Source organism: Phoca vitulina, unplaced genomic scaffold (genome assembly GCF_004348235.1).
Source record: "Phoca vitulina isolate PV1807 unplaced genomic scaffold, GSC_HSeal_1.0 scaffold3, whole genome shotgun sequence".
In the NCBI taxonomy this organism is placed as follows: Eukaryota; Metazoa; Chordata; class Mammalia; order Carnivora; family Phocidae; genus Phoca; species Phoca vitulina.
The window spans coordinates 76,287,021-76,312,920 of NW_022589706.1; the positions used below are offsets into that span (position 1 = coordinate 76,287,021).

The 25,900-nt window shown below is 35.9% G+C and overlaps 1 protein-coding gene across 1 annotated transcript in view; it reads left to right on the top strand.

Annotated features, from left to right (window-relative positions):
* The window catches only part of MTTP (microsomal triglyceride transfer protein), a 54,557-nt gene that overhangs the window by 3,961 nt on the left and 24,696 nt on the right, over positions 1–25,900 (top strand). The window contains exons 3-9 of the mRNA XM_032400889.1: positions 7,126–7,283; positions 12,575–12,762; positions 14,060–14,203; positions 19,910–20,017; positions 21,216–21,332; positions 21,756–21,895; positions 23,686–23,836. Coding sequence (XP_032256780.1) covers positions 7,223–7,283; positions 12,575–12,762; positions 14,060–14,203; positions 19,910–20,017; positions 21,216–21,332; positions 21,756–21,895; positions 23,686–23,836 — 909 coding nt within the window. The 5' untranslated portion in view covers positions 7,126–7,222. The remainder of the gene's footprint in view (positions 1–7,125; positions 7,284–12,574; positions 12,763–14,059; positions 14,204–19,909; positions 20,018–21,215; positions 21,333–21,755; positions 21,896–23,685; positions 23,837–25,900) is intronic.

Below are 25,900 nucleotides of genomic sequence, written 5' to 3' on the forward strand. Positions count from 1 at the left end.
ACATAGTACTGGAAGTCCTAACCACAGTAATCAGACAAGAAAAAGAAATAAAAGGCATCTGGATTGGTAAGGAAGAAGAAAACTGTCACAACTTGCAGATATCATGATACTATATATAGAAAACCCTAAAGGCTTTATTTACCAAAAAAACCATTAGAACTATTAAATGACTTCAGTAAAGTTGCAGGATAATATACAGAAACCTGTTGCATTTTGTAACTAATAACTATCTGAGAAATTAAGACAATCCCATTTATTATTGCATCAAAAATAAGATATCTAGGAATAAATTTAACCAATGAGGTGAAAGACCTGTATGTGAAACACTGTAAGACATTGATGAAAGAAATTGAAGATGAAGTATATATACCATGCTCCTGGATTGGACGAATTAATATCATTAAAATGCCCATACTACCAAAAGCAATTTACAGATTCATTGCAATCCCCACCGAAATACCAAGGGCATTTTGCACAGAACTAGAACAAGTAATCCTTATGTTTGTATGGAACCCCAAAAGATCCTGAATAGCCAAAGCAATCTTGAGAAGGAGAACAAAGCCAGAGGTATCACACTATCTGATACTATACTACAAACTACAGTATTCAAAACAGTATGGTAGTGGCATGAAAACAGACATATAGATCAATGGAACTGACTATATAGTCCAGATGGGTTATATATAACCCATGCATATATAGTCAATTAATTTATAACAAAGGAGGCAAAAATATTCAATGGTGAAAAAACAGTCTCTTCCATAAATGGTGTTGGGAAAACTGGACCACTATCTTACACTATATACAAAATAAATTCAAAATAGACTAAAGGTTTGGATATAAGTCCTGAAACCATAAAACTCCTGAAAGAAAACATAGGCAATAAGCTTTTGGACATCAATCTTAACTACTTTTTTGGGACCAGTGTCCTAGTCCAAGGGCAACAGAAGCTAAAAAAAACCAAACAAACCAAATGGGATTATATTGAACTAAAAAGATTTTGCACAGTAAAGGAAACCATCAACAAAATAAAAAGGCAACCCACTGAATGGGAGAAAATATTTGCAAATCATACATCCAATAAGGGGTAAATATCCAAAATATAAAAGAACATACACAAATTAATATCAAACACCCAAACAACCAGATTAAAAAATGAGCAAAGGACCTGTGTAGACATTTTTCCCCAAGAGAACATTCAGATCGCCAACAGTCACATGAGAAGATGCTCAACAACACTAATCATCAGGGAAAGGCAAATCCAAACCACGAGTTATTACTTCACACCTCACACATAACAATGCTGTTTGATAGCATTTTACCCACAGTAGCGCTTCTTTCAAAATTGGAGTCAATCATCTCAAACCCTGCTGCTATTGCTTCATCAAAAGTTAATGTAATATTCTAAATCTTTTGTTGTCGTCTCAATGATCTTCACAGCATCTTCACCAGGAGTAAATTCCATCTCAAGAAACCACTTTCTTCACTCATCCATAAGATGCAACTTTTCACCTGTTAAGTTTTTTTTTTTTTTCATGAGATTGCAACAATCCTGTCACATCTTCAGGCTTTGCTTCTAATGCTAGTTCTCTTGCTGTTTCCACCATATCTGTAGTTACTTCCTCCACCGAAGTCTTAAGCCCTTCAGAGTACTCCCTAAGGGTTGGGATTGACTTCTTCCAAACTCCTGTTGATGTTGATATTTTGATCTCTTCCCATGAATCACAAATGTTCTCTTGGCGTCTAGATTGGTGAATCCTTTCCAGAAGGTTTTTCATTGACTTTGCTCAGATTCACCAGAGGAATCACTTATCTATGGCAACTATAGCCTGATGAAATGTATTTTGTAAATAATAAGACTTGGAAGTTGAAATTAGTCCTTGATCCATAGGCTGCAGAATGGATATTGTGTTAATGGGCATGAAAAAAACATGAATCTCATTGTATGTCCCCATCAGAGCTCTTGGGTGACCAGGTGCATTGTCAATGAGCAATAATATTTTGAAAGGAAGTCTTTTCCGAGCAGTAGGTCTCAACAGTGGACTTAAAATATTTAGTGGACCATGTTATAAACAGATAAACAGATGTGCTATCATCCAGGCTTTGTTGTTTCACTGATAGAGCACAGGCAGAGTAGATTTAGCATGATTCTTAGGGGCCCTAAGATTTTCTGAATGGCAAATGAGCATTGGCTTCAACCTAAAGTCACAAGCTGTATTAGAACCTAACAAGACAGTCGGCCTGTCCTTTAAAGATTTGAAGCCAGGCATTGACTTCTCTTTAGCTATAAAATTCCTATATGGCATCTTCTTCTGTTTCTTCCACATTGAAAATCTATTATTTAGTGTAGCCACCTTCATGAATTACTTAGCTAGATCTTCGGGATAACTTGCTGCAGCTTCTACATCAGCACTTGCTGCTTCACCTTGCACTTTTTTGTTATGGAGATGACTCTTTTCTTTAAACTTCATGAACCAACCTCTACTAGCTTCAAACATTTCTTCAAACTTTTATGCTAGCTTCAACTTTATAGCTTCCTCACCTCTCTCACCCTTCAGAGAATTGAGGAGAGTTAGGACCTTGCCCTAGATTAAGCTTTAGCTTGAGGGAATGTTGTGGCTGATTTGATCTCTCCAGACCTCTCAACCTTTCTTCATACTTGTAAGAAGTCTGATTCACCTTCTTACCACTCTTGTATTCAGTGGACTATCACTATTAATTTCCTTCAAGAACTTTGCATTCACAAGTTGGCTAATTGTTTGGCACCAGAGGCCTAGCTTTTGGCCTATCTTGGCTTTCAACATGCTTTCCTTACTAAACTTAATCATTTCTAGTTTTTATTTAAAGTGAGGGACATGTGATTCTTCCTTTCACTTGAACACTTAGAGGCCATTGTAGGGTTATCAATTGGCCTAATTTCAATATTGTGTCTCAGGGAATAAGGAGACCCAAGGAGATGGAGAGAGATGGGGGAATAGCTGGTCAGTGGAGCACTCAGAACACACGCATTTATTTATTAAACTCTCCATCTTATATAGATGTGATTTGTGGTGCCCTAAAACAGTTACAATAGTAACATCAAATATCACTAATCACAGATCACTATAAAAAATATATTAATAAGGGAAAAGTTTGAAATAGTGCAAGAATTACCAAAATGTGACACAGAGTCATAGAGTGAGCAAATGCTGTTGGAAAAATGGCACCAATTTGATCTTCAAAGCACAATAAAGTGAAGTGCAGTAAAATAAGGTATGCAAGTATCTTAGTTAATAATAATGTATCAATATTGGTTTGTTAATTTAAAAAACCCAAAATAAATCTTACAAATAATGTAAGATAATAATAGGAATAACTGGGTGCAGGCTATATGGGAAATCTCTGGACTGCCTTAGTAATTAAAATCAATCTGATCCAAATTTAAATTTTGTTTTCTTTACAGTAGTCTACTGAAAGAGAGTCATCATTTCTCTCCTTAAATGCTAGAAATTCAGTTTTTTTTTTTTTTTTTTGTAGCCAAAGATAATGTAAAGTTAGACTACTCTTAGGGAACTGTCAGGTTATTATTGAATCATAAGGATTTGTTGTTGTTGTTGTCAAATATGTGTATGTGTGGAGGTGGGGGTGAGGGTAAAGTTTGTTTAATAACTTCATTTTGGGAGAATTACTATCCTTTTCGGAAAGCCTTAGATTTCAAATGTTTCAAACCTAAGTCTCAAGTTTATTCTTGTTAAGGAAAGACATTTAGTGTTAGGCACTTAGGTTTTTATTTTTTCAAAGAGAATTCTTAAGGTATACCTTTTAAAATAGTTTATGTATTCTCCTATAATTTTGCCTTGGTATAAAGAGATCCTCACATCATAAGAATATTCTCAACCTAACAGAATTATTTTTTGCAAGACCTCTTGAAAATTCTAACTCCCTCACTGAATTGAAAATGCTATTAGACTTTATTATGACCACTTAGGGGTAACTTGAAGTGTCCTTCTAAATTTTTTTTTCCTATTAATGTCATGTTTTTTTCCCCTAAGAACAGAGTAAGGTGTTCTAATGTTATAAAGACTTTTTTTTCTCTATAGCTATCTTATAGCCTGACTTACTATATCTGGTAGGATAATACATTTCCTTCCAACCTCTAGTGGGTGAAGTTCATTATCTTCCAATCTATGAAAATGAGTTAACTCCTAATAACCTCTGATACTCAACAGAAACACAACTGCACTTTGGAATTAGTCATTCATCTTTATGTCATAGTCTCTTATTTGTCACCACAAAATAGTTGTATAGCAGATATGCCACAGTGTCATGTACGGCCAATAGAATTTCTTTGCAATAGAATGGTTTTAAAATCTATTATTTTATTTTGACCTGGTTAGCACAGATCAGTTTTTCCCCCTCTATGTTCAGCCTGGAACATCTAAACACAACAGTCAAGTGCTCTGTTAGCCACTGTACAAAATTGTGATGGACTTACTAAAGTTAGTGACAGTCCCAATTAATATTTCTCTGTCATCATTAAGAAATCAATTTTTCCACTTCCTATCTGTAATATTTTTTGAGGAAAGGAGAATAATGATTAGGTTTTAAGGTTTATTTTTCTATATTTCTTATTTTCACTAAATTAATCCAAGCCTCATTTTTCTAATATGTAAATTGATTGTCAGGATATAGTACAAAAAATCTAAAGTGCTTAGCATAGTGTATTATACATAGTAATTGTTTCATAGATGGCAGCTCTTGTTATTTTTATACTGTGCAGTGCTTCTGTCCTGCTTCACATGCCATGTAAAATAGGTGATGAGTTTGGGGAGATATCTTCCACATATATTATACCACATTTGCTCTACTTGATCAACTGAGCAAGAGAGGAGAATGCCTCTTCTTTGGCACACAAAATTCACTGAATATGGAAGAGTTTGGCATTCTTATTTTGTTTCTTGTGAAGCAGTCTTAAGTCTTTCAAATGTCTTTGTACAAAGTAAAAGTTATAAGCAAAATATAAAAGGATGATGTTATTTATTACTAACAGAAACAGGCTTCTTTGAACATCCTATGCTGAAATGACTGTTTAATACTGTGATTCATAGAAGCTTTCTAGTCCAAAGCAAATGCTCAAATGAAACAGCATGTATTTTATTAGGCAATACTGATACATCTTTTATTGGTTGGACTCTGGTAAACACTTGACAACAAATGGTACTTTACCCAAAGAGACACGTATCATGCATGCATAGCATAGTCTAACCACAAGTTCTATGTAACTGTGAGCCTCAAATGGAAATACAAAAGACAGTTTTCATAGAATCACATATGAATCAAACCAGTCTTTAATTTAAATATATAAGAATGTAAAGTTTATGTGTCAATAATGGCTTTATATAACTATGTATGTAACGCAGATATTGTGGAGCACATAGAAATCCATTCAAATGTAAAGCAGCAAAGCACTTTCATATTACCTTGTATTTATATTTCCTGTTATTCATAAAAACTTATATTTCTTCAACAAACATTTTTTTTAAGAATGGCCTTTTCTGTTTACCCCAGGAAAACTTATTATTTATACTTTTAAGGTGGTAGTCACAGCCAAACATTTTATTTTTGTATAGGTACTTTAGCCATGATTTGTATATGAAACTTAGGATAGCAAATAAAATTTTAATCTCAATAGATGATAAAGACAAACAATTTTCATCCTTCAGTTCTTTATACAAAAATGTATTTCAAGAGGTAATATGCTTAACTTGGGAGGTTTAAAAATTTTATATTTCATTTTATGACCCTATTAAGTTGGCTGTTTTTTATCTGGGTTATCTAAAGGATATAAGTTTAGGGTTAGGATTCTAGAAAAGGGTTTTGAGAAAGTGGAGGGAGGATTTAAGAACCCATTTTATACTTAAACGTGGCTGTAAGTATTTTCAAGTTCATTCAAATAGCCCTTCACTAGTACTTTATTCCCTGACAAAACATCCCCACAGGCACCCCCGACCCACGCCAACCAGCTCATTTTAGTAGGTTTTGCTCATAGCAGGTTTCTCTAGCAGGAGTTTTCAAGGACAAGAGTTGGTTCAGTTAGCATAGTCTTAGCCATACTAGGATATTCACTTTAATTCTAGAGAAATTTCCTAATTAATCTTCTATAGCAAAAGTGCTAAGGGCTAGAACTCCCCCTCTGATTCTCTTCCTAGAAATGGGATTCAGAAAGCATAGGGGACACCATCTAGACAGTCCAAGGACTCAGACAAGTGTTTCCTGTCAGAAATAGCTCGAGGTCTACTATAATCTCCTCAATTGGCCTGCTAGGATGTTAATGATAGACAGTGCTGATATGCTACAACCCCATTAATTTCACACATAAAGAGAACCATCTAGTTTTCAAAATGGAAAGCTCTAGCTACTGTAACATTATTTTGAAGTGGTTGGTGGTGATACAACTTAAAAATTTAAAAATAGGGGCGCCTGGGTGGCTCAGTCGTTGGGCGTCTGCCTTCGGCTCAGGTCATGATCCCAGGGTCCTGGGATCGAGCCCCGCATCAGGCTCCCTGCTCCGCGGGAAGCCTGCTTCTCTCTCTCCCACTCCCCCTGCTTGTGTTCCCTCTCTCGCTGTGTCTCTCTCTGTCAAATAAATAAATAAAATCTTTAAAAAAAAAAAAATTTAAAAATAAATCCTAAAATTCAGAGTGATTTTTAAATAACAGCATACACATAGTATAAAAAAATTCTAAGGTGACCATAAAAGACATAATAAAATTCAAATAAGTTTAGCTTAGTTTGAAAATCCTCACCACCCTCCCACATAAAGTGGCAAAATGTACAGATAAGCACTTAATATAGAATGATGATGACTGTGTATTGAGCAGAAAAGTATCATCACCAGTTTTTCTCAAATGTCCTTCAACACTTCTGAATTTATAAGAAGGCAGACCGGTTTAGCTCTCAAAAGTGAAAATTTTCTTGATTTTCCTTCTTAAGTAAAAAAAATAATAATAATTAAATAGAGTGAGAGACCGAAAACTACAGCCCACCTAAGTTTAATCATTAATAGTGAGTTCTTTGGTGAACTTTGGTCCTCATTTTGGAGTTTGGAATCTGACCTTTCCCCAAAGATAAACATGCTTGTTGCAGGTTCTGAGGAGGGTCACTGCCTCACTGCCATCAGAAGAGTCCACTTCTCAGTGACTCCTAGCTGGGAACTGGATGCATTAGACGGTGGCTAGGCAATATGATTCTCCTCGCCGTGCTTTTTCTCTGCTTCATTTCCTCATATTCAGCTTCTGTTAAAGGTAAGTTTGTGTTTTTGTTAAACTTCAATGTTAATCATTGAGTGAAAAATTGTGTGTGTGTGTGAATAGTGAAAGAGCTCCTAACTAAACCATCTTCAAAACTACATAACTTTGGAATATTCGTGAAGGCATGCCTGGGTTGGAATGGAAACCAATTCAAATTCCTACATACATTAAGAAAACAGAGGTTCCTTTTAGTTTCAGCCCCTTAGACTAATGTGCTCCTTGCTTCAATTTCTCATTCGTGGTCTATTTTTAAAAGGGAGAAAAGAAATGCCTGCTATTGTTACCTGCTGTGGTTGGTCACTCACTGAATGCAGCTCCTTCATTTAAATTGTAAAAGAGGATTTTAAAAAAAACAGTCTTTAAATTTCCTTCTAGTTGCTTAGCAATGTGACATCAAGAAGAATTAGACCCAATGAAAAAGGCATTTGATTTGCCAAAGAATTATGAATGAAATGGTAAAGCATGCATTTAATTGCATTACCATTCAAAAGTGAGAATTATCATAATTGGTGAATTAAAGAAAATAAAACTACATGGTATAGATTTAAGAAATAAGACTTATTATCTTTGGATTAGTAGTGTTGCTAGTTATAGTTTCTACTTTAAGACACATGGATTTTAAAAAACACGTATGAATTGATACCTTTCAGAACAAACATATTTTATAAGGGATGGTTTCTAAAAGCTGAATGAAATGTATTAATATGGAATCTTGTTTTAAATCAACTAGAATATAAACAAACTCCTTGGATTTCTAAATATTGCACCTGATGTAAAATAATCACTTTTAGAGTCTCTTAAGAGGACACACTGTAAAAACCAATTGATCTAACACATAACTTAGCATGATAGGGTCCAGTTTTAATAACTATGTACTCTAAGTGATATAAAACAATTCACTTATAAACTTCTGAAACACTTTTGGGATAACTAGCTTTTGATCATAAAATTTGTCTCAAGATTTCTCTTGAGAGACAATCTTTGTTATTGAAGCAATAAATGCAAGGCTAAATTTAAATTATTTCACATAAGCAAATCACACTTTAGGTTCTTGAGCTAAAGATAGTATTTTTCACCATTTTCTAAAGTGTTTATTATTTAAAAATAGAGTCCTTACTTGGTATTATCTGCCAAATAAATTGTTGAGTGTTTAAAATATGAGGGATTTATACATCATAATATCAAATCTAATACCCTTATATAATTTTGAGAAAAATTATTGAACTATAGTAGTTATTGTACACTTCTATTTTTTCCCACTCTATAAAGGAGAAAATTGGATAACTTGATGTTTTCCAATACATGCACTTCTGAAGATTCTAAAACACACACACACACACACACACACAACAATGACATACAGGAAATACAGTTTAGAACATGACAGATAGCTACAGTTTGTTGTGTACAAGCTCAGTGGCAACTCCAGAGTTTTAGAACCTGAAGCTTACGCAATTTAGGGGCCATTTTTGAGAAAAGATCGCAAAAATATCTTACTTTTGCAAATGTTACTGTAAAAAAAGATATGGCATGTGTACACATTGCTAGGGTACCCTTCCAAGACCTTGGAAAGAGCTTAGGGGTGTGAGGGCCCCAAAGCTTAAGCATCATTAGCTTCATGCTACAAGCTACTTATGCCAAATGTCATAAATAAAAAGTAGAGGACTTGACAGCTCTCTCTACCTGGATGTGATAACTTTTTGTATTGTGGTACCATGATTTCATTATAGATTCCTTGCCCTCTGTAATGATTGACATTTAAGAAACAAACTACTTGTAAAAGTCTATTTTAAAATCAGGCCATTATAAATTTGGGGATCTCATGTATCACCTCAAAACCCATCTCAAACCTAATTATAAATGCAACTGTTTAGCAAATCCCCAGATCTGGGTGGATTCCGAGTGCAGGTTGGACTGAAGAGAAGTAAGGGTAGGATTAGTATGGACTAGGGTCTACTTAGAAGAGATAGACTGAGTATGAATGTCCTAAAGACTCAAATTTTCCCTACTTTTTTTCAATTGTATTTTATCATGGTGGATCTATTCTCAGTGCTTTCCTCAGGTTTTCTTTATAGTACTTTTACTTTTCCTAACCCAGGCATGAGTGTTCTATTTAATCTTCTTACCTCTAAACCCGAACTGTCCCTTCGCTTCCAGTCTTTCTCTCAGTCCCTAGCCTGACCTGTACATTTCAGTCCATTCACATTAATCATCTTCCAATCTTTTTCCCTTATCCTTCATCCTACTCTTTTACTTTTTGCCTTATAGTTTTCTGTTGGAATCCTAAATCCCATTACCTATCCTTATCACTATTGCATGTGTCTTTAAATCTCATCTTGAATTTATCTAATTTTGATAAATGCATATTTTAAGATATTTCTTAACAGGTTCAAAACTGAGAGTTTTGTTGCTTTTAAGTCACTTAAAATTTTTAAATGCATTTGAAGGGGCACATTGAAGAGGTTTTATCTAACCTCAGTTTCAAAAAAATGTTGTTTTGCATACTCTATAGAGCAATATCCTAAGAAAGAAGTAAGTCAACAGTATAAATAGAATATGCTCCCATTGTGCAGTGTTGCCAGATCTCTGAATAACATAAACAGAGAAATACTTATCAAAGAGGAAAGGATAACAGGGACAATATTACAGCAGTCCACTTATTTGAATCCTTTTAGGTTTTATCTCCTGTTAAAAGAGGTAGGAAAGGGGCACATGGGTGGTTCAGTTGGTTAAGCATCTGTTGACTCTTGGTTTTGGCTTAGGTTATGATCTCAGGGTCGTGAGCTCAAGCTCCATGTTGGGCTCTGCACTGGGTGTGGAGCCTGCTTAAGATGCTCTCTCTCTCTCTTCCTCTGCCTTTCCCCACTCCCTCTCTCTCTATGTCTAAAAAAAAAAAAAAAAGGTAGGAAAAAGATCTAGAATGAGGCCTATTTTTTCCGATGCTTTATCACTTCCAAATCACAGTCAAGAACTGATCTATAATATATTGTCTGTTTTCACATTCTTTTGACTGGTAAAGTAAAAGTAAGGAAAAAATGATCAACATGATACTTTGGAAATCTTTGGAATTCAAGAGAGGCTACCTTCCTACAAACTTTTTGTAGTTATTTTAACCAGAAGACATCTTTGTGTAGTCCACAAAACTTGGATCTCAGTAATTTAAACATCAAATTCTGCATTCTATCTGCTATGTTGGGTTGAAAGCAGAGTCAGCTTTTCTCAGCTTGTCATATAATGCTTACCTTTCAGAATTGCTGTGAGGATTAGATAAGACATGTATTTCCTTTATGCCCTCTGTGGAATTCGATAGGCATCATAAAAAGAAGGCCTCTCTGGCCAAAATGTCTGTCCTGGCCAGAAAACCAATGTTTGAATTTGTAGCCATGTCCCCAGTTAAAATGTAGAAGAGGTGGAGGTAGGGGAAGCAAGAGATAGTCACAGACTTTATCTCCTTCAAGGCTTTTTCTGACTTTTTCTGTCTTCTGTATCTTATACCTGAGGTTCTGCCTGATTTGGTGCTTGGACACCGTCTGTTTTTGTATGTATACTCTTAGATACCCGCCTCCCACACTTCCTTCTCCTGGCTTTTCTAGATTCCTATTTCTTGTCTCCTTATCTCCTTTCTTTGAAGGTTTGTCAGAACATATAACTTCACCATCCAAAACTTTCCAGGGGCTTCCCATCTCACTCAAATTCTAAGTCATGTCCCTGCAAATCTCCCTGTCACCCATAGGTACCTATCTGACCTCATCTTTTGTAGTGTCTTTCACTTAATTCCTGCCTCTTTGGCCTTCCTGCTCTTCCTCCATTACACCTACACTGAGCTCTCCCCAGGGCCTTTAAACTTGCTATTACCTCTATGTGTGTGTGTGTGTGTCGGGGGGGGGGGTGCGGTTGGAGGGGAAGGTAAAAATGTGGGGATGGAGGGGAGAGGAATGCTCCTCCCACAGATATCCATGTGGATAGCCTAAATAGCTTTTGCCCAGAATATTACCTTCTCAGGAAGGTTTTCCCTCAGCACTCCCATTCCCTTTCTTGTTTCATTTTTCTTCATTAGCATTTCTAACACTTTGTATGTGCTTATATATTTTTTATTGCCCATCTCCTCCTCATTCAAGTGTAAACGTCACAAAGGCAGATATTTTGTCTGCTTATTAACTACTATAACCCCAGAGCCTAGAAAAGTGCCTACCACCCAGTAGGAGGTGCTGAGTATATCCTTGCTGAATGTATGAGTGAATCCCTAGCTCTCTCCCTAGGAATGGAAAAGAGTTCAACCTAAAGGTTTAGGTGTGTATAGTAAAGGAAGAGCATGGTCTCTAGAGCCAGACAGCTTGGGTTCAAGTCCTGGTTCTATCGCTAACTGTCTGGGTAACCTTGGGTAAAATGTATAATCTCTATGCCCTTCCCTTTCCTTATCTTTAAAAGGAGACTAATAATGGTACCTACCCCATTAGGTTTGAAAGATTTGATCCTACTCCTTCACATTTCTTTGGGTTAAGTTAAGCTGAATTAGAGAGTGTGTGAACTGCTCCATATATTAATTATTTTGGCTCACTATACTATTTGACATTAAACTGGCCCTGCCATATTAAAGCCTGTACTAAGATTTTATGTAGTAAAACATTATTTTATTCAGGAACAGCTAATTTAAATTTACATATGTGTAGCCTTGAAATGTACCTTTGTGCTAAAAGTTTACTATTGTTAAATAAACTGTAATATATTTACTATAATTAATAGAGTAAATTACAGGGGATAGTCTTTAAATATCCAATTTAAGGAATTGCCCTCTAACCCCTAAAATTACCTTGGCATTGATCTGTTGTACTGAAATGATATCTTAATTACAAATGGTTTGTATTAATTTTGTAAAACAATTCCTGGCTAACCCTTACTTGAAATCATATTCATTATACCTCAATAAAGCTGGGGGGAGAAGAGAAATCATATTCATATAATTAAAAGCAATATGATGACATTTCCTTAAAATATGTTCCATGGTTCAACCAGGGCAATATTTAGATACTCTGATTATTGATTAGGGATACAAACAAAAGTTTTCTGAAATGGAAGCTTATTTGTTTGTTAGTTCTTATTGCTGTTCAAGTCTATAATTTCAGCAGATGGAGAATAGAACCATCTTTCATTTAGCAAATATTACCAAGCTCCCACTAGGCACCACTGTGCTAGATGAAGAATGCTTTGATAGCAAGAAAGCACAGTCCCTGGCCTGACAGGTACCTTACAACTGAGACTTGATTTGTGTCACAATCTTTATGCAGGTCACACAACTGGTCTCTCATTAAACAATGACCGGCTGTACAAACTCACATATTCCACTGAAGTTTTTCTTGATCGGGGCAAAGGAAAACAACAAGACAGTGTAGGCTACCGAATTTCATCAAATGTGGACGTCATCTTACTCTGGAGGAACCCTGATGGCGATGATGACCAACTGATCCAAATCACAGTAGGTATCTTCTACCAGAAATGCAAAGATTGGATGTCAGCAAAGTCTTTGTGAAGTGTATCATTCAACGCTTTTGTGCTCTTGGTTATATATCCATTTAGTTTGTTATCTATCACTAAAATATGTAGATCTACAGTTTTGAAGTTTTTGCTAATCAAAAGTGATCTGGTCTTTCCGAGTTGTTGAAACAAGCGAAAGAAGGCATATGCTGGTAAGTAACTATAGCATGATATCCAGTTCTATGTTTTGGATTAATGGGCACATTAAACTAGAATTCATTTGAGATGTTCTAGGTGTGAGAAGTCTAGAATCCATGTCATTTGAAAAACAATTAAGACGACTCTAGCTGAAAGAAGAGATAAATTGGGAGGTCTCAATTTTTCTGAGTTCTTCCATATAACAAATAGAATTACCCATGAAGGAGTGAACCTATTCTGTGTTCTTCCTGAGGTAAGAACCAGGTGCTGTCCTGAATGGCAGTGTTTGGTCAGTTATGATAATTTAGATTTATGTGTTGAGAAAGGAGGTCAAATTAGTTGGCCTTTGAGGCCTTGAACTTTCAGTTTTAATATATGGTGATTCCATATTTGCTTTCAAGGGCCTAAAGGCAATAGATTTCTCTAGTAAAGTCAGTTATTCTTCCACATGTTAGTGTGAAACAGGTACACCGGACCAAGATCTATCTGTTCCCTTATAACTGATAAGAGTTGTTGATAAACTTTATAATGAGGTGTCACTGTAATACGTGTACCAAGTGATCTTTGCTTCTTTGGATGTCTCTTGTGTCTTCCAAGTTGGGTCAAAACTTCATCATCCATCTCTCTGAGCCATTTCCCAATAGAACAGTAAAGTACTCTATGGAAACCATTAGGTACTTCCTTGTTCAGTAACCAGACTGTTCATTTTTAATTTTGTGTGTGTAAGTGAAGTACAGTGGGTTAGGATTCCTTTCAAAAAATGGTAAAGAAAGTGAAGAGACCAGGCAGACAGCAACAGTCAACATGAACAAGGAGAGTGACTAACAAAAAAGAGCCACCTTCCAGTCATTATTGTAAACCTGAATTCACAGATTTCTTTAAGAATCAGTATTTTTTTTACCTAATTCAAAAACCCAATTTTTGGATACCTTCTCCATTCTTTTAAAGTTAATGGCGAAGTCCTATGAATCATGAATTGAAAAACAACAGAATACATTATGGACAACCCTGTTTATTGCTTTACCATTTTATTTTCTAAGAGACTGTGATGGAAATAGATATAGCAAGTTTTTCTAACAGGTTTCTTTCCATGATTCCAGATGAAAGATGTAAATGTTGAAAATGTGAATGAGCACAGAGGAGAGAAGAGCATTTTCAAAGGAAAAAACCCACCCAAAATCATAAGAAAAGAAAACTTGGAAGCTTTACAAAGACCTGTGCTCCTTCATCTAGTCCATGGAAAGGTAAAAGTGATTTTGGGGGTCCTACATCTTTTTTCTCCTACTTCAAATTTTTCTTCCCTTCAGTAGTTATTATTTTGAGGTAATCATGATATCATTAGTTTCATAGTACATGGAACTTTTTCAAGAACTAATAAGTAGAGATTGCAAACTAAATACTTCAGAAGTAAATCAAGGCATTGAATTCACATATTTTTTAGCCATTTGTTTCTCATTTTTATGAAAATCTTTATAGTAGAATCAAGTATTTGTTTATTGAGAAGCATTCTTAAAAGGTATATTATTAAATTAGGAAGGATTAGAAAGATATTGTAACACACTAGGTCATCACAGGTGATTGTGTACATCATTCAGGAAAGTAGACAAATTATGAGATTAAAATGATCTAACTTAGATTAATGATATTAACTCATGAGAATATCAGTATCTGGCTAATGTACAAAAACTGAAGCTTTTGAAAGGACATAGCATTCCTAAGGTAGAGTTGATTTTTTAAAAAAGCACTTACAGCTTATTTAAAAACTATGAGTTTCAAAAGCATTTTATATACCAAAGTGATGAATGAACACTATAATATCCATTTGGAAGTTTGCTCAGAGAATTCTATAAGTGTGCATTACTTACGATTTTATTATCGTCTATTAAAATGGTCTAAATATGTTTGGAATTGAGACACAATTGTGATCAGTGAATTACTAGACATTACATATGTGGGCTTATAAAAAGCATAGATATTATATTGACATACATAAAAATGTATCTGTAAAGATGCTCAATTTTAGGTACCAAAGTAGAAAAACAGTAAGAGATCATTAGAGTTAAAATGCTACACATCTCCAAAATGTCTCTAGATTAAAATTTTCTAGATTCAAAATAAAGGTGAAAGCAAATACTTTAAATTATAAATTTCAGACATGTGATGTATTGCTAATAATGATGTGCATTTTTATAGAAAGTACTAAAAAGCGATTCTTGTGTTGTTACTTCTACAATCAAATATGAATCCCCATCTCAAGAATGCCTCTCTTCTCCTTGTCAAAATACTTAGCATGCCTCAGGCTTTGCTCACAGGCCCTTTCTTTTATAAAGTTTGTATCCTCCCAACCAGTTAGAAATAACCACCCCTCTTTAAAACTCTCTTAGCACCTTGTAGCTCACTCATGGACCCTTATCACTATCCTTTTGGTCATTTGCGTTCATTACTAGATTATGGGTTTCGGTAGAGAAAATTCCCATTCCTCTTTATATTCCAGGCCCTCCCTCTCTCCTTCATGCCCTTCCACTCCCTTCCTCCCCAAAGTACCCAGAACCATGCCTTGTACCGACTGACTTGGTGTTCCAGAAGACTTTCCCAGCATTCTCCCAAACCCCATGTTCTCCTAGGCTTGTTTCTATTTGGTGTTTATCACAGTATGTTGAAATTCTCTCCTTGTCTGCAGTCAGTATTCAGAGTAAGCTCATGAGCAGCAATTGTGTCTTTAACTCTGTATATTCAGTGCCTTGCTCATAGTGGGGACTCAATGAATGTTTGTAAACTAAAGGAATGAGCATATAAGGTTACCTGGGGCTAAAATGAGTTGAACTTTGAAAATGGCTTTGGTTATTGTTTGCTTAATAATAGCTAAATCAGACTGAGCACTTATTGTGCACCAGAGGCTGAAGGTATTACATGAATTATCTCTTCTATCCTCAGGACAGCTCTGGGAAGCATCTTGTAATAGATGAGGAAACCAAAGTTAAGAGCAGTAAAGAAATTTGCCTAGGGTCACACAACTGGCAAGTGGTGGAGGTGGTATTAAAATAGAAGCTCTAATAAAATGCAAAGTTCTGACTTATTTCAGAGGCTAGGTTGGAAACCTCTACATTATACTGTCTTCCAGCTGTAATGATTTGGGGAAGCATCATCTCTTTGGTTGACTTGTAATATTCCTATTTCACCCTTCAATGTATCTATTAACTCACTTGATTTTCATATGGCACAACAACATGAAATACTGTCTTTTTCCTCTCTGGCCTTCCAATGTGGAAAGACACTTGAACCCATAAAATATTAGTTGCATTTATAATCTTAATGACAACCTACCATTTTATAGCCTTGGGTAGCAGTTGAGTACAAAGTCTTTTGTTACACACACAAAAGGACTCGGTGCCCTCACTGTTCAAAGGCTGGGATGGAGCTGCCACATCATTATTTCGGTGACTCCAACATGCCAATTCTATACGAGCTGTGATTGTAATGATTTACGATAGCCTCAGGTTAAAGTGCACTGTGGTATCTATCAATGATATGATAAAGTACTCGTTGGAAAAAAAAATATGACCCTGGAGACTAAGAAGCCATGTGGAATTTTCAGCCACATCACTGTCAGAAAGATCATTATTTAAATGATCACTTCAGTTTACTATGAGAGGAATTATGAAAGGAAAGGCTGAACTGCTGATTGGCAGTTTTTTTTAAAAAGTATGTTCTACCCCAGGCTCAAATTAAGTTTTACCCCCTGAAATTTCTGTGATTTCAAGGATGCTCAGCAGTGTGTGTTTTTTTGTCCTTCCAGAGCCCCTGTTTGAAGCTCCTATATTTATTTTATAAAAGAGAGCCCATTAAAACACTCAGATGAATATTTATTGCACATCCTCTTTTTTCCATGCCCACTCATCTTCCCTACATAGGTGTTTGGGCATGGCTCTAGTTTTGTCTACAAATCATAAGTGAAGTTGGAAACATGACAGTTTCCTGGTTAAGTTGATTAACACTGACAAGCAAAAGATGCGTGGATTCTTTTTTGGGCCTGAAATGCTAATCCAATTAATTGGGTAATTACCAGATTTCCATTTCTGGTTTTCACTGTCAGTATTGATTAAATTAACCACATGGCTGCTGAGTTGGCGCTTTATTTTGTGTTGTTTCTAGGCATTGATTTGTTCTCTGAATCTGGCAGTGTGGCTCCTTTACACACGCTGAACCTCCATAAGAAATATGACACCTTGAAAACCTTCAATTCTTCATATGTTATCTTCTCTTGTCTGTTTTCCAATGTGTCATTGCCTAGCTATACTCTGTTAGATATATGTATCAAAGATATATTTAGAGATATAGCTCCAGCTAAGTAGATTAAATAAAATGATTAGTCTGTTTGCTGGGATTCTTTTTATTTTTGCTGTTTGGGCCAGTTAATGGAATTTTGCTTTCTCTTATTCTTAAAGAATGTATAAATTAAGGGGATGTATAGATGCATTTTTTTTTTCCTAAGGAAGAAATATGAATCCCTACTGATTCCAAGGCAAAATTGGCCCTCAAAATTTGACAGAAAGAGGCACTGCATCGCCTTCTCCACAACTCACCCATCTTCCTCTATGTTTGGTTTCCTTGGGTTTAAGACTTAGTTTGTAACTGGCTGGTGTCCCTGTTGCTTTCCAGAAGCTGTCGGCACTGTGAATTTAGATAAGAGTCCTGTGCTCTCAGATATTCAGAGCTCATTTCAGAACTGAATGAAGTAAATCAGCTTTATGGCCTAAATGTAATAAAACTTACTTGGTTCCTGTTGCAAAATAATGAATTTAAGATTATTGCTGTGACAGCCACATGGATTGAACTGCAAAGTTCTGACTTATTTTTTTAATTATTGAGAACCTACTCAATTCTAACAGTTTTGACATTTAGCTAATATGGATACCAGAGCTGTCTTTACTTTGAATCTCATTGGTCTGCGCTAAAAGAACAGTATTTAGGTCCCAAAGATAGCAGTCATACACGTGAGGAAAGACAGATTTGTCCACTTTTCTAGTTTTAGGGAAACAATAAAAATTAATAGAAGAATGAAAAAAAATCTCTTTTGTCTTCCAGGTTTACATTGTTCAATCTATTAGGGGAAAAAAGTTGCTAACACCATTTTCTTAGAGATCTAGCAGTCAAGATCAAAGCTTGATCCGTAGGCATGGGCCATTGATAAAAGAGCATTTAATCTTTTCTGTAGTCCAAAGATTAAATCAGAGAACTAGGTTTCCTGAAATTTTAAGTAAAACTTTATATAAATACTTCAGGCACAATTTATAGCCTGGCAGGAAAGTGAGGATACTGATGACTGTACAAATATTTTCACCATTTAATGGCTCCTCTTTGCTTTCTGAAGTACTTAAGGCTCAGGCCGTTGGCTATGCATATTGCCACTAAGTGAGTCCTTCTGGCTGTGTCTGGGTTTAAGCGATCCACTTGTGAACCTTTAGTAATCATGATATCTGGAGATATACTCCCAGAAATTTGAAAAGGAAGTTACACTGTAATTCTGAAAAGGAAAGAAGACCCAGTTTACAAAATAGAACATCAGAAACTCAACCTTGGATCTGAGAAATTGCCAGTGATTTGTTTGAGAATATGATACCATGGATTTTCAGATGCTGAGGCCACCATTCCAGTTCCTTTTTAACCTGGACAAACACAATTCCAACTTTTATAGGTTCATTCAGTATAATGACTAAAATTGATTGCTGGATAAAGTACCTAGTAAATTTGTCACTAGGCAGAGTATACGTAGAAAATACAGATAGAGATTTGAGGCGCTTGTTTGGCTAATTCAGGCAAAATATTCTCTTCTAAGGTATGAGAGAATTTTCATATAGGTTGAATTGTTCAGATTGGTATTAACTGAATTCATTGCATAATTACTGAGCTTTCTGTTTTGCTTGAGAAATCATGGTTGGTTTCAAAGTTTACTAGAATAAAGGCATTCAGGATATTTCCAGTAGGAATGCTCAGCTATAATTACCATAGATCTTGGGGATTTTTACAAGGAAGCCATATCCATCCTCTACTTCTAAATTGTGTGAGGTGTTTGGAGTTAATACAGGGTGAAAAGTAACAGACCTTCCAGAAAATTCTCTTTGTATTTTTATTCTTGTTTCTTAAACATGACCTAAATTATCAAAATGGTATGAGACATTGTTATCACCCCTGGGCCTATAAATATCAAGGATAAAACAAAGCTAAGCCATTGACTATTACAGACAAGTCACAGTCATCCTCCTCATTTCAACCTCATTTCCTGCCTTCTGAAGGGCCTCAAAGCAGTGCCTGTGGCAGGCCATGCAATGGTAGCAATCTCAACCTCAAATCCTCCAACCATCTCTATCTCCTTATATCCAGGGTCAACATGAATGCTCTGGAGGGCCAGAGAAAGTCACCCCTGTGGAATTTTGTCCGTGGGCATTATGACCATGTGTAGGTGCTGGTCATAGCCCTTAGAGGTTGTGCTAAGCTCATGAGTGTCAAGTATGGTAATTGCCATTCTCTTCCAATAACTGATTTCTTTGTTATTTTAAACATTGGTTCATTTTTGTTTCAGGCAGAGTTACAGGTAGGGAACATATTGATACGTTCAAAGAAAATATTCCTGATCTCTCTTCCTTGGACAATCCTTCTTGCTTTCACAGAAATCCCAGTCTAAATCGGTGTACTTTTTCCTTCCCTAGGCTATGTCCATCATGTTCAGAGCCTTAATTGTCTGTCTCCCAGAATTTTATATTTTCATGGTCTAGCTTCTTAGGAACTTAAATAACATCTTTTCATAAAAAAAGAAATCCCAGCTTTGGAGTAACAGATCTCTGTGTCCCAGATTGATAGGGGTGAAAATCTGATCTTTCCTGCTAATTATTTAACCAAATTGATAAATGATGCATTTTTGCTTCATATATGTTTGTCTTTTTTTCCCCCAGGTCAAAGAGTTCTACTCATATCCAAATGAGCCAGTGGCCATAGAAAATCTCAAGAGAGGCCTGGCTAGCCTATTTCAGATGCAGTTAAGCTCTGGAACCACCAACGAGGTACTTATTAATATTAAGGATCCAGAATATTATTTGTCAATAGTTACCAAAATTGCTCATATGGAGCAATATGAATAGAAATTTGTAGAAATTCAGTAAAAAAGTTACTACTATGGTAATGCTCAGAAAAGGTGAGTAGCATGGTTAAGTCTCACTTACATGTGAAACAAATTGCCATTTACCCCAATTTATACTCAAATACAGGGTGAAAGAAATTAGAATCCATTATATTAAGGAGACTTATGGAATGACTAAACGATAGAGATGTAGAAAACATTGGGGAGCATTTCAGTGGCGTCACTGTACATCACTATCCCATGGGGACCTTATTTAAGATACAGATTCCCTGCAGAGATTCTGATTCAATAGATCAGGGAGGACCTGAGCATCTGTATTGTAAGTTTTCTCAGATAGTTTGGACGCACTGTCAGTTTGGGGAACCAGTGGTCTCTACCAACCCCCTTCATTTTACAGATGAAGAAACTGAGGTTAAACTAGAGAGGTTAAGGGCTCCCCCAGTATCACACTTTGAGCCAAAGGCAGAGCTGAGTCTGAGTTACCTGTTCTGAATTCAGCCAACCCATGAGTGGGTGAGAAAATCTAATTGGCAGGGCTGGGCCAAGGAAGTATTGGGTAGTTTACTAGAATAAAGGCTACGTGTGGTGCTGGTCGAGACCCAAGGGAAGGCTCAGAGAAGCTAAGCAATCTGTACTGATATACATTTGCCCACACTCAAATTGTTAATGTGACTTATAATGAGTTGAATTAATCCCACAAGTTTTTAAGGATTTCTAATTATATTCAGCTAGTCAAAAGAGCGCATGCACACACATACTCACATCTAGATACAGCATTAAAAGTCAAATCCCCTTTCCACATAATTATCCACTTACCAGAGGTTTTGATTATGACCACGCCATTTGTCCAATTCTTACTAGATGTTAGAGAGAAGTAGGAAATCCTTTATTTTTACTGGGGCAATAGAAGGTGCTGATAAGACTCAACAAAAGAGGATGGAAAAGAATCCACATGCTTCAGGAGACACTGAATTCTTCCTATCCTTCTGTCTTGTCAGCCTGGACAAAAAAGCAGTCTCCCATGGCAATATCAGGAACCCCAGTTTTCAGGCTGCTTCCCACTAGAATTTAAACGGTCCATGTGACAATCCCAAAAGTTGTATTTTTACTTTTCTTTTTAGGTAGATATCTCTGGGGATTGTAAGGTGACATACCAGGCTCATCAGGACAAAGTGACCAAAATTAAGGCCTTGGATTCATGCAAAATAGAGAGGTCTGGATTTACAACCTCAAATCAGGTATGATTGATATCATCCTCTTTAAGGCATCCAAGTAATTACATTTTGTAGAGATTAATTTAAAATAATAGAAGAATAAGGTAACAATATAATTTGGGAACATTTATAATTTTTAGTTTAGGGTATTGTTTCACACAATACCAAATGAAAAAGGTTTATTTTCATATGTTATAAGTTTGGGTGGTGAAGGGAAGGTGTTAAGAGGAAGCTCTTGAGCACTGGGTGTTATACGCAAACAATGAATCATGGAACACTACATCAAGAACTAATGATGTAATGTACGGTGCTTAACATAACAAAATAAAATTTAAAAAGAGGAAGCTCTTTTGAAGATTAGAAGAGAGTTTGCTATTTGACTTGATTCAAAGATAAAAAGCTGATTGTTACAACTCCAAATATTTATTTATTTATGTATTTATTTAGGTCTTGGGCGTCACTTCAAAAGCCACATCTGTCACTACCTATAAGATAGAAGACAGCTTTGTTATAGCTGTGTTCGCAGAAGAGACACATGCTTTTCGGATGAATTTCCTACAAACCATTGCAGGCAATATAGTATCAAAGTAAGATAATGATGGAATTTAAATTTTCTTTCCTATTCTTTGATATATTATTATATTTGGTTTTTAAATATACATGTTAGAAATGTTAAATGTATGTATGTTTTATATATATATTACATATATATATAGTGCTTCCTTAGTTTGACTGTTAGTTTCTTGGAAACTGTGATTATATCTTGTTCACCTTTAGTTTTCACATCATCTACAATAATATATGGCATATATTAAATACTGTTTTTAATACAACTTCATTTAAAATTATATCAATCATTTACTGAATAGATTTACATTTTAAAAAAGCAAACTACTTGATTCATTCTAGTTTATTTTCTAATTTCTCTGTCAGATCTTTCCAATGGTAAGGTTAAAAAGTGGTAGCATTTGCATGTTTTCTCCTTGAGATATCTGTTGTTGTTGTTGTTGTTTATGTTGTTGTTAAGAAACACATAAAAAGTTGTTATTATTGTAAGAAACACATAAAAAGTTCCATAGTAAAGTGATACAACAGAATTTTTGTATTTTTGATTTATAATACCATATTCAAGCCCGTTATTTCAGTGTGTGAAAATTTCTCTGGTCAGAAGTTCTCAGGGGCTTGAGAACTAGAACTTTCAAATCTAAGAGTATATGTTATTTTCAGATTTTAATTTAGAAGATTTCCTAGCATTAAATGTATTCTACCTTATGCCATCGCTTGTCAAATGCTTTCTCTCAAGTAGCTCTAATATCAGAGGGCAGTGGATGCAAAGGCTTGGGAGAAGTGCCTCAAACTATAAATGCTTGAAATTTTTTTTGAAGTCTCATCTGGATAGAATTTTGCATTTTACTTTGCACCATATTGTTTTCATGTATTTTCATATAAAATAAATATTTTAAATTACTTATCAGGTCTATCAGGTTTCCACTGCCCTACAGCAAACCACTCCCAATTTAGTAGTGCAAAAAGCAGCAGTCATTTTATTATTCTGTCAGAATTCTGGGTCTTGCCTTGGCTCAGCGAGGCACTCCTTGTTTGGTGTCTGTTCTGCAGTGGCAGTCACTGACCAGAGCTGGTTCAAAGGTTGCTCCCTCACCTATTTGTTATCTGGACTGGGAAGACTCAAACTACTGAGGCTCCCCAAGCATTTCTCTTTGTCAACATGTGGCCTTTCAGAATGGTGGCTTCAGGGAGCCAGGCTTTGTACATGGCAGCTCAAGTCTCCAAAGGGACATGTGCTGCTGACATTCCGGATGAAAGCTGAATTTCCTTTTAAGATTTAGCCTTAGAAGTCAAATAGTTTCCTTCCATTCTCCCTCTCTTAGTTGGGGAAAATCACAGAGTCCTGCCCAGGATCAAGGATAGGGATGCAGACTCTACCTCTTGATGGGAGAGAGACAAGGTTCTGAAAGAGCATTTCAGGCAAAAATATCGTGGAAGCCATTTTCAGTAAATAAGATTTTTCTTAATTGTCTTAGTTAATAAGTGGTTGTATGGATGATATTTTCAGAAAGCAGGGCTAAATTTAAAAGAAGTGACATCACATAATCTTCTTCAGCATCCAGGCAAGTTTTCTTCCCTGTATTCTCTTAAATCCAGACTTTTAGTTTCAAACCTTTGAGTAAAATTGTTGTTCCAGAAAGATTTCATAATTATCTTGAGGTTTCTGCTACTGAGATATTGCAGTTTGAAAGACATGGACTTACATAGTGTGAATAAATTAGTATCTGGTTTGCCAAAAGAATGGCAATCAGTAGCTTGTTCACTCAAAATAAAGCTGCTAATGTGATATTTCTCTTCCTTGGTTGTGCAGGCAGAAATTAGAGCTGAAGACCACTGAAGCAGGCCCAAGACTGATACCTGGAAAGCAGGTTGCAGCCATAATTAAAGCAGTTGATTCGGAGTACAGGGCCCTTCCCATTGTGGGACAGGAGTTCCAGAGCGAGTGTAAAGGATGCCCTTCTGTAAGTGTGAACAGCTGCGTTGTGTGGTCAGATAGGGGAATTATCATGGCTTAAAATTCGATTTTCCTTTTGTCTCCAATGGAAGCTTCAGTTAATTCTTTGAAGAAAGTTTATAAAGAGCTACCAGTCACCACTGAATTCTAATGGCCCTAGTAACAATATGCACACAAGGTGAGGTGTAATCCAACAATAATTAACAAATAATTACCATCCACTCATTTCAAATTACAAATGTTATGACTTAAGGGCAACTTCTGAATAGTAGTACCTAGAATGCAGTGGGGGATAAAGGGTCTAATGAAGTTCGGGGAAAGCATATAGTGTCAAGAGCATGGACAGGGATCTGAATCCTGAAAGTTCTACTACTGAGTAGCAGTATGTCCTCAGGTGAAATATTTAACTGAGCTCAGTGTTCTGAGTACTGCTGTCAGGACCAAAAAAGGATACCAAGCTCCCTGCTAAATTAGGAAACACTTCTTTACCACACCCCAACTCCCCTACAATTACGGACAGAAATGAGATAGCACACCTTCAAGGCAAAATGTAGATCATCATAACATTTTAAGTCCAACAAAGAGAAATTTCATTTATCTCATGAGTCAGTTGTGATGATGACCATAGATAGGACCTTTGGGTCTAGCATTTCCTAATACTTAGCCTCTTGTCAGGAGAGCAAACCCCTGGCTTCATGCTCTGTTGGTAGCTACCAGAAGATGCTGTTCCCTTGGTGTTCAGAGAAGTAGAATTATCAAGAACTAATATCATAATTTGCTTAAAGTACAAGACATTAAGTCCTTGCTAATTTCTCAAATTTATCAAATTGAACTAAGGGAAAAACAAAAAGAAAGAGAGAATCATCATTCTCAAATCTTATTTTTTATTTGTTTTTCTTCCATATAACAGTTAATGTTCCAGTGTAATTTTCTAATGTGTCATACAAAGGTGGAAATTATTTAGGAAAGTGACTGATGAAACCAATCATCTTTTTTAATGCTGTGAACTATTAATTTCTCTCCCCCATGTTTATTAAAAATTATAAGCCATTTTAGATGTTTGATAATTACTTCTTCATTATTGTAGGAAGGGTTTATGTCTTTGAGGAATTGCTTTTGCAATTTCAGTACACTGTCACCATTGCAACCCTTTAAAGAAAAAAAATCTGAATTCACACTGGTGTGCTCTCTGCCCTCAGAAATGACCCAGTAGATTTTTAGCTAAGAATAGCTGGAATTTTGCCCTGGAATATCCTCTTAAGATTAGATAACCAAAAGAGATTTGAAAAAGAAAAAATATGTGTCTGTTGCTTATTAGAAGGAGTGAATAATTTAAATATTTGTAGCATACTGATTACCCCAGACCTCTTAGACTGCTGGAGGTCACTAATGGGATAAACACATTATTTACAACTAGGGGGAAAAGTGGTAAACTAGGAAAAATCAGTTATTTAATATATTTCAAGGCCAGAACATGTCACTAATTAGAATTATTTACTATTGTTAAAATCATAATAGAATAACAATAGTATAAGAATTACCTTTATCTAAATACTACTCTACTTAACATGTAAGTAATGAACAATTCAGACCTCAGCATAGTTAAACATTGCATGTCATAAAAACAATAAAATAAAGAGATAGAACAGGGAGCTCAAGTTATTACAAAGACTGATTTTCAGTGAGGTCCCAGTACGTAAGAAACCTGACACAATAATTCAGCAGTTTTATTTTTTTTCCCCTTCCAACATCTCCTGCTGTCAGCGAAAATCCTGCACAGTTGCAGGATGGTAGTCAAAGCCTGGCCTTAGGTGTAATTCCTTTGGTGTAACAATTGACCTTATAGGCCCAGAAGCCTCGGTTCTTTGGAGGTAAGTACTAACAGACAAAAATGGTCCTCCTGCAGAGGAATCGCACACAGGGTCAGCAGGCCTCTAGATTTGTCTCTGAGAGTCACAGGAATGTGAGAGGGGCAGGAGGCAATCAGGGATATGGAGGTAAGATGCAACAAGCTTCTTTTGCTTGTCAGTTACAAGGCAAGATTTCTTTCCGGGGAGAACATCCCTTGACA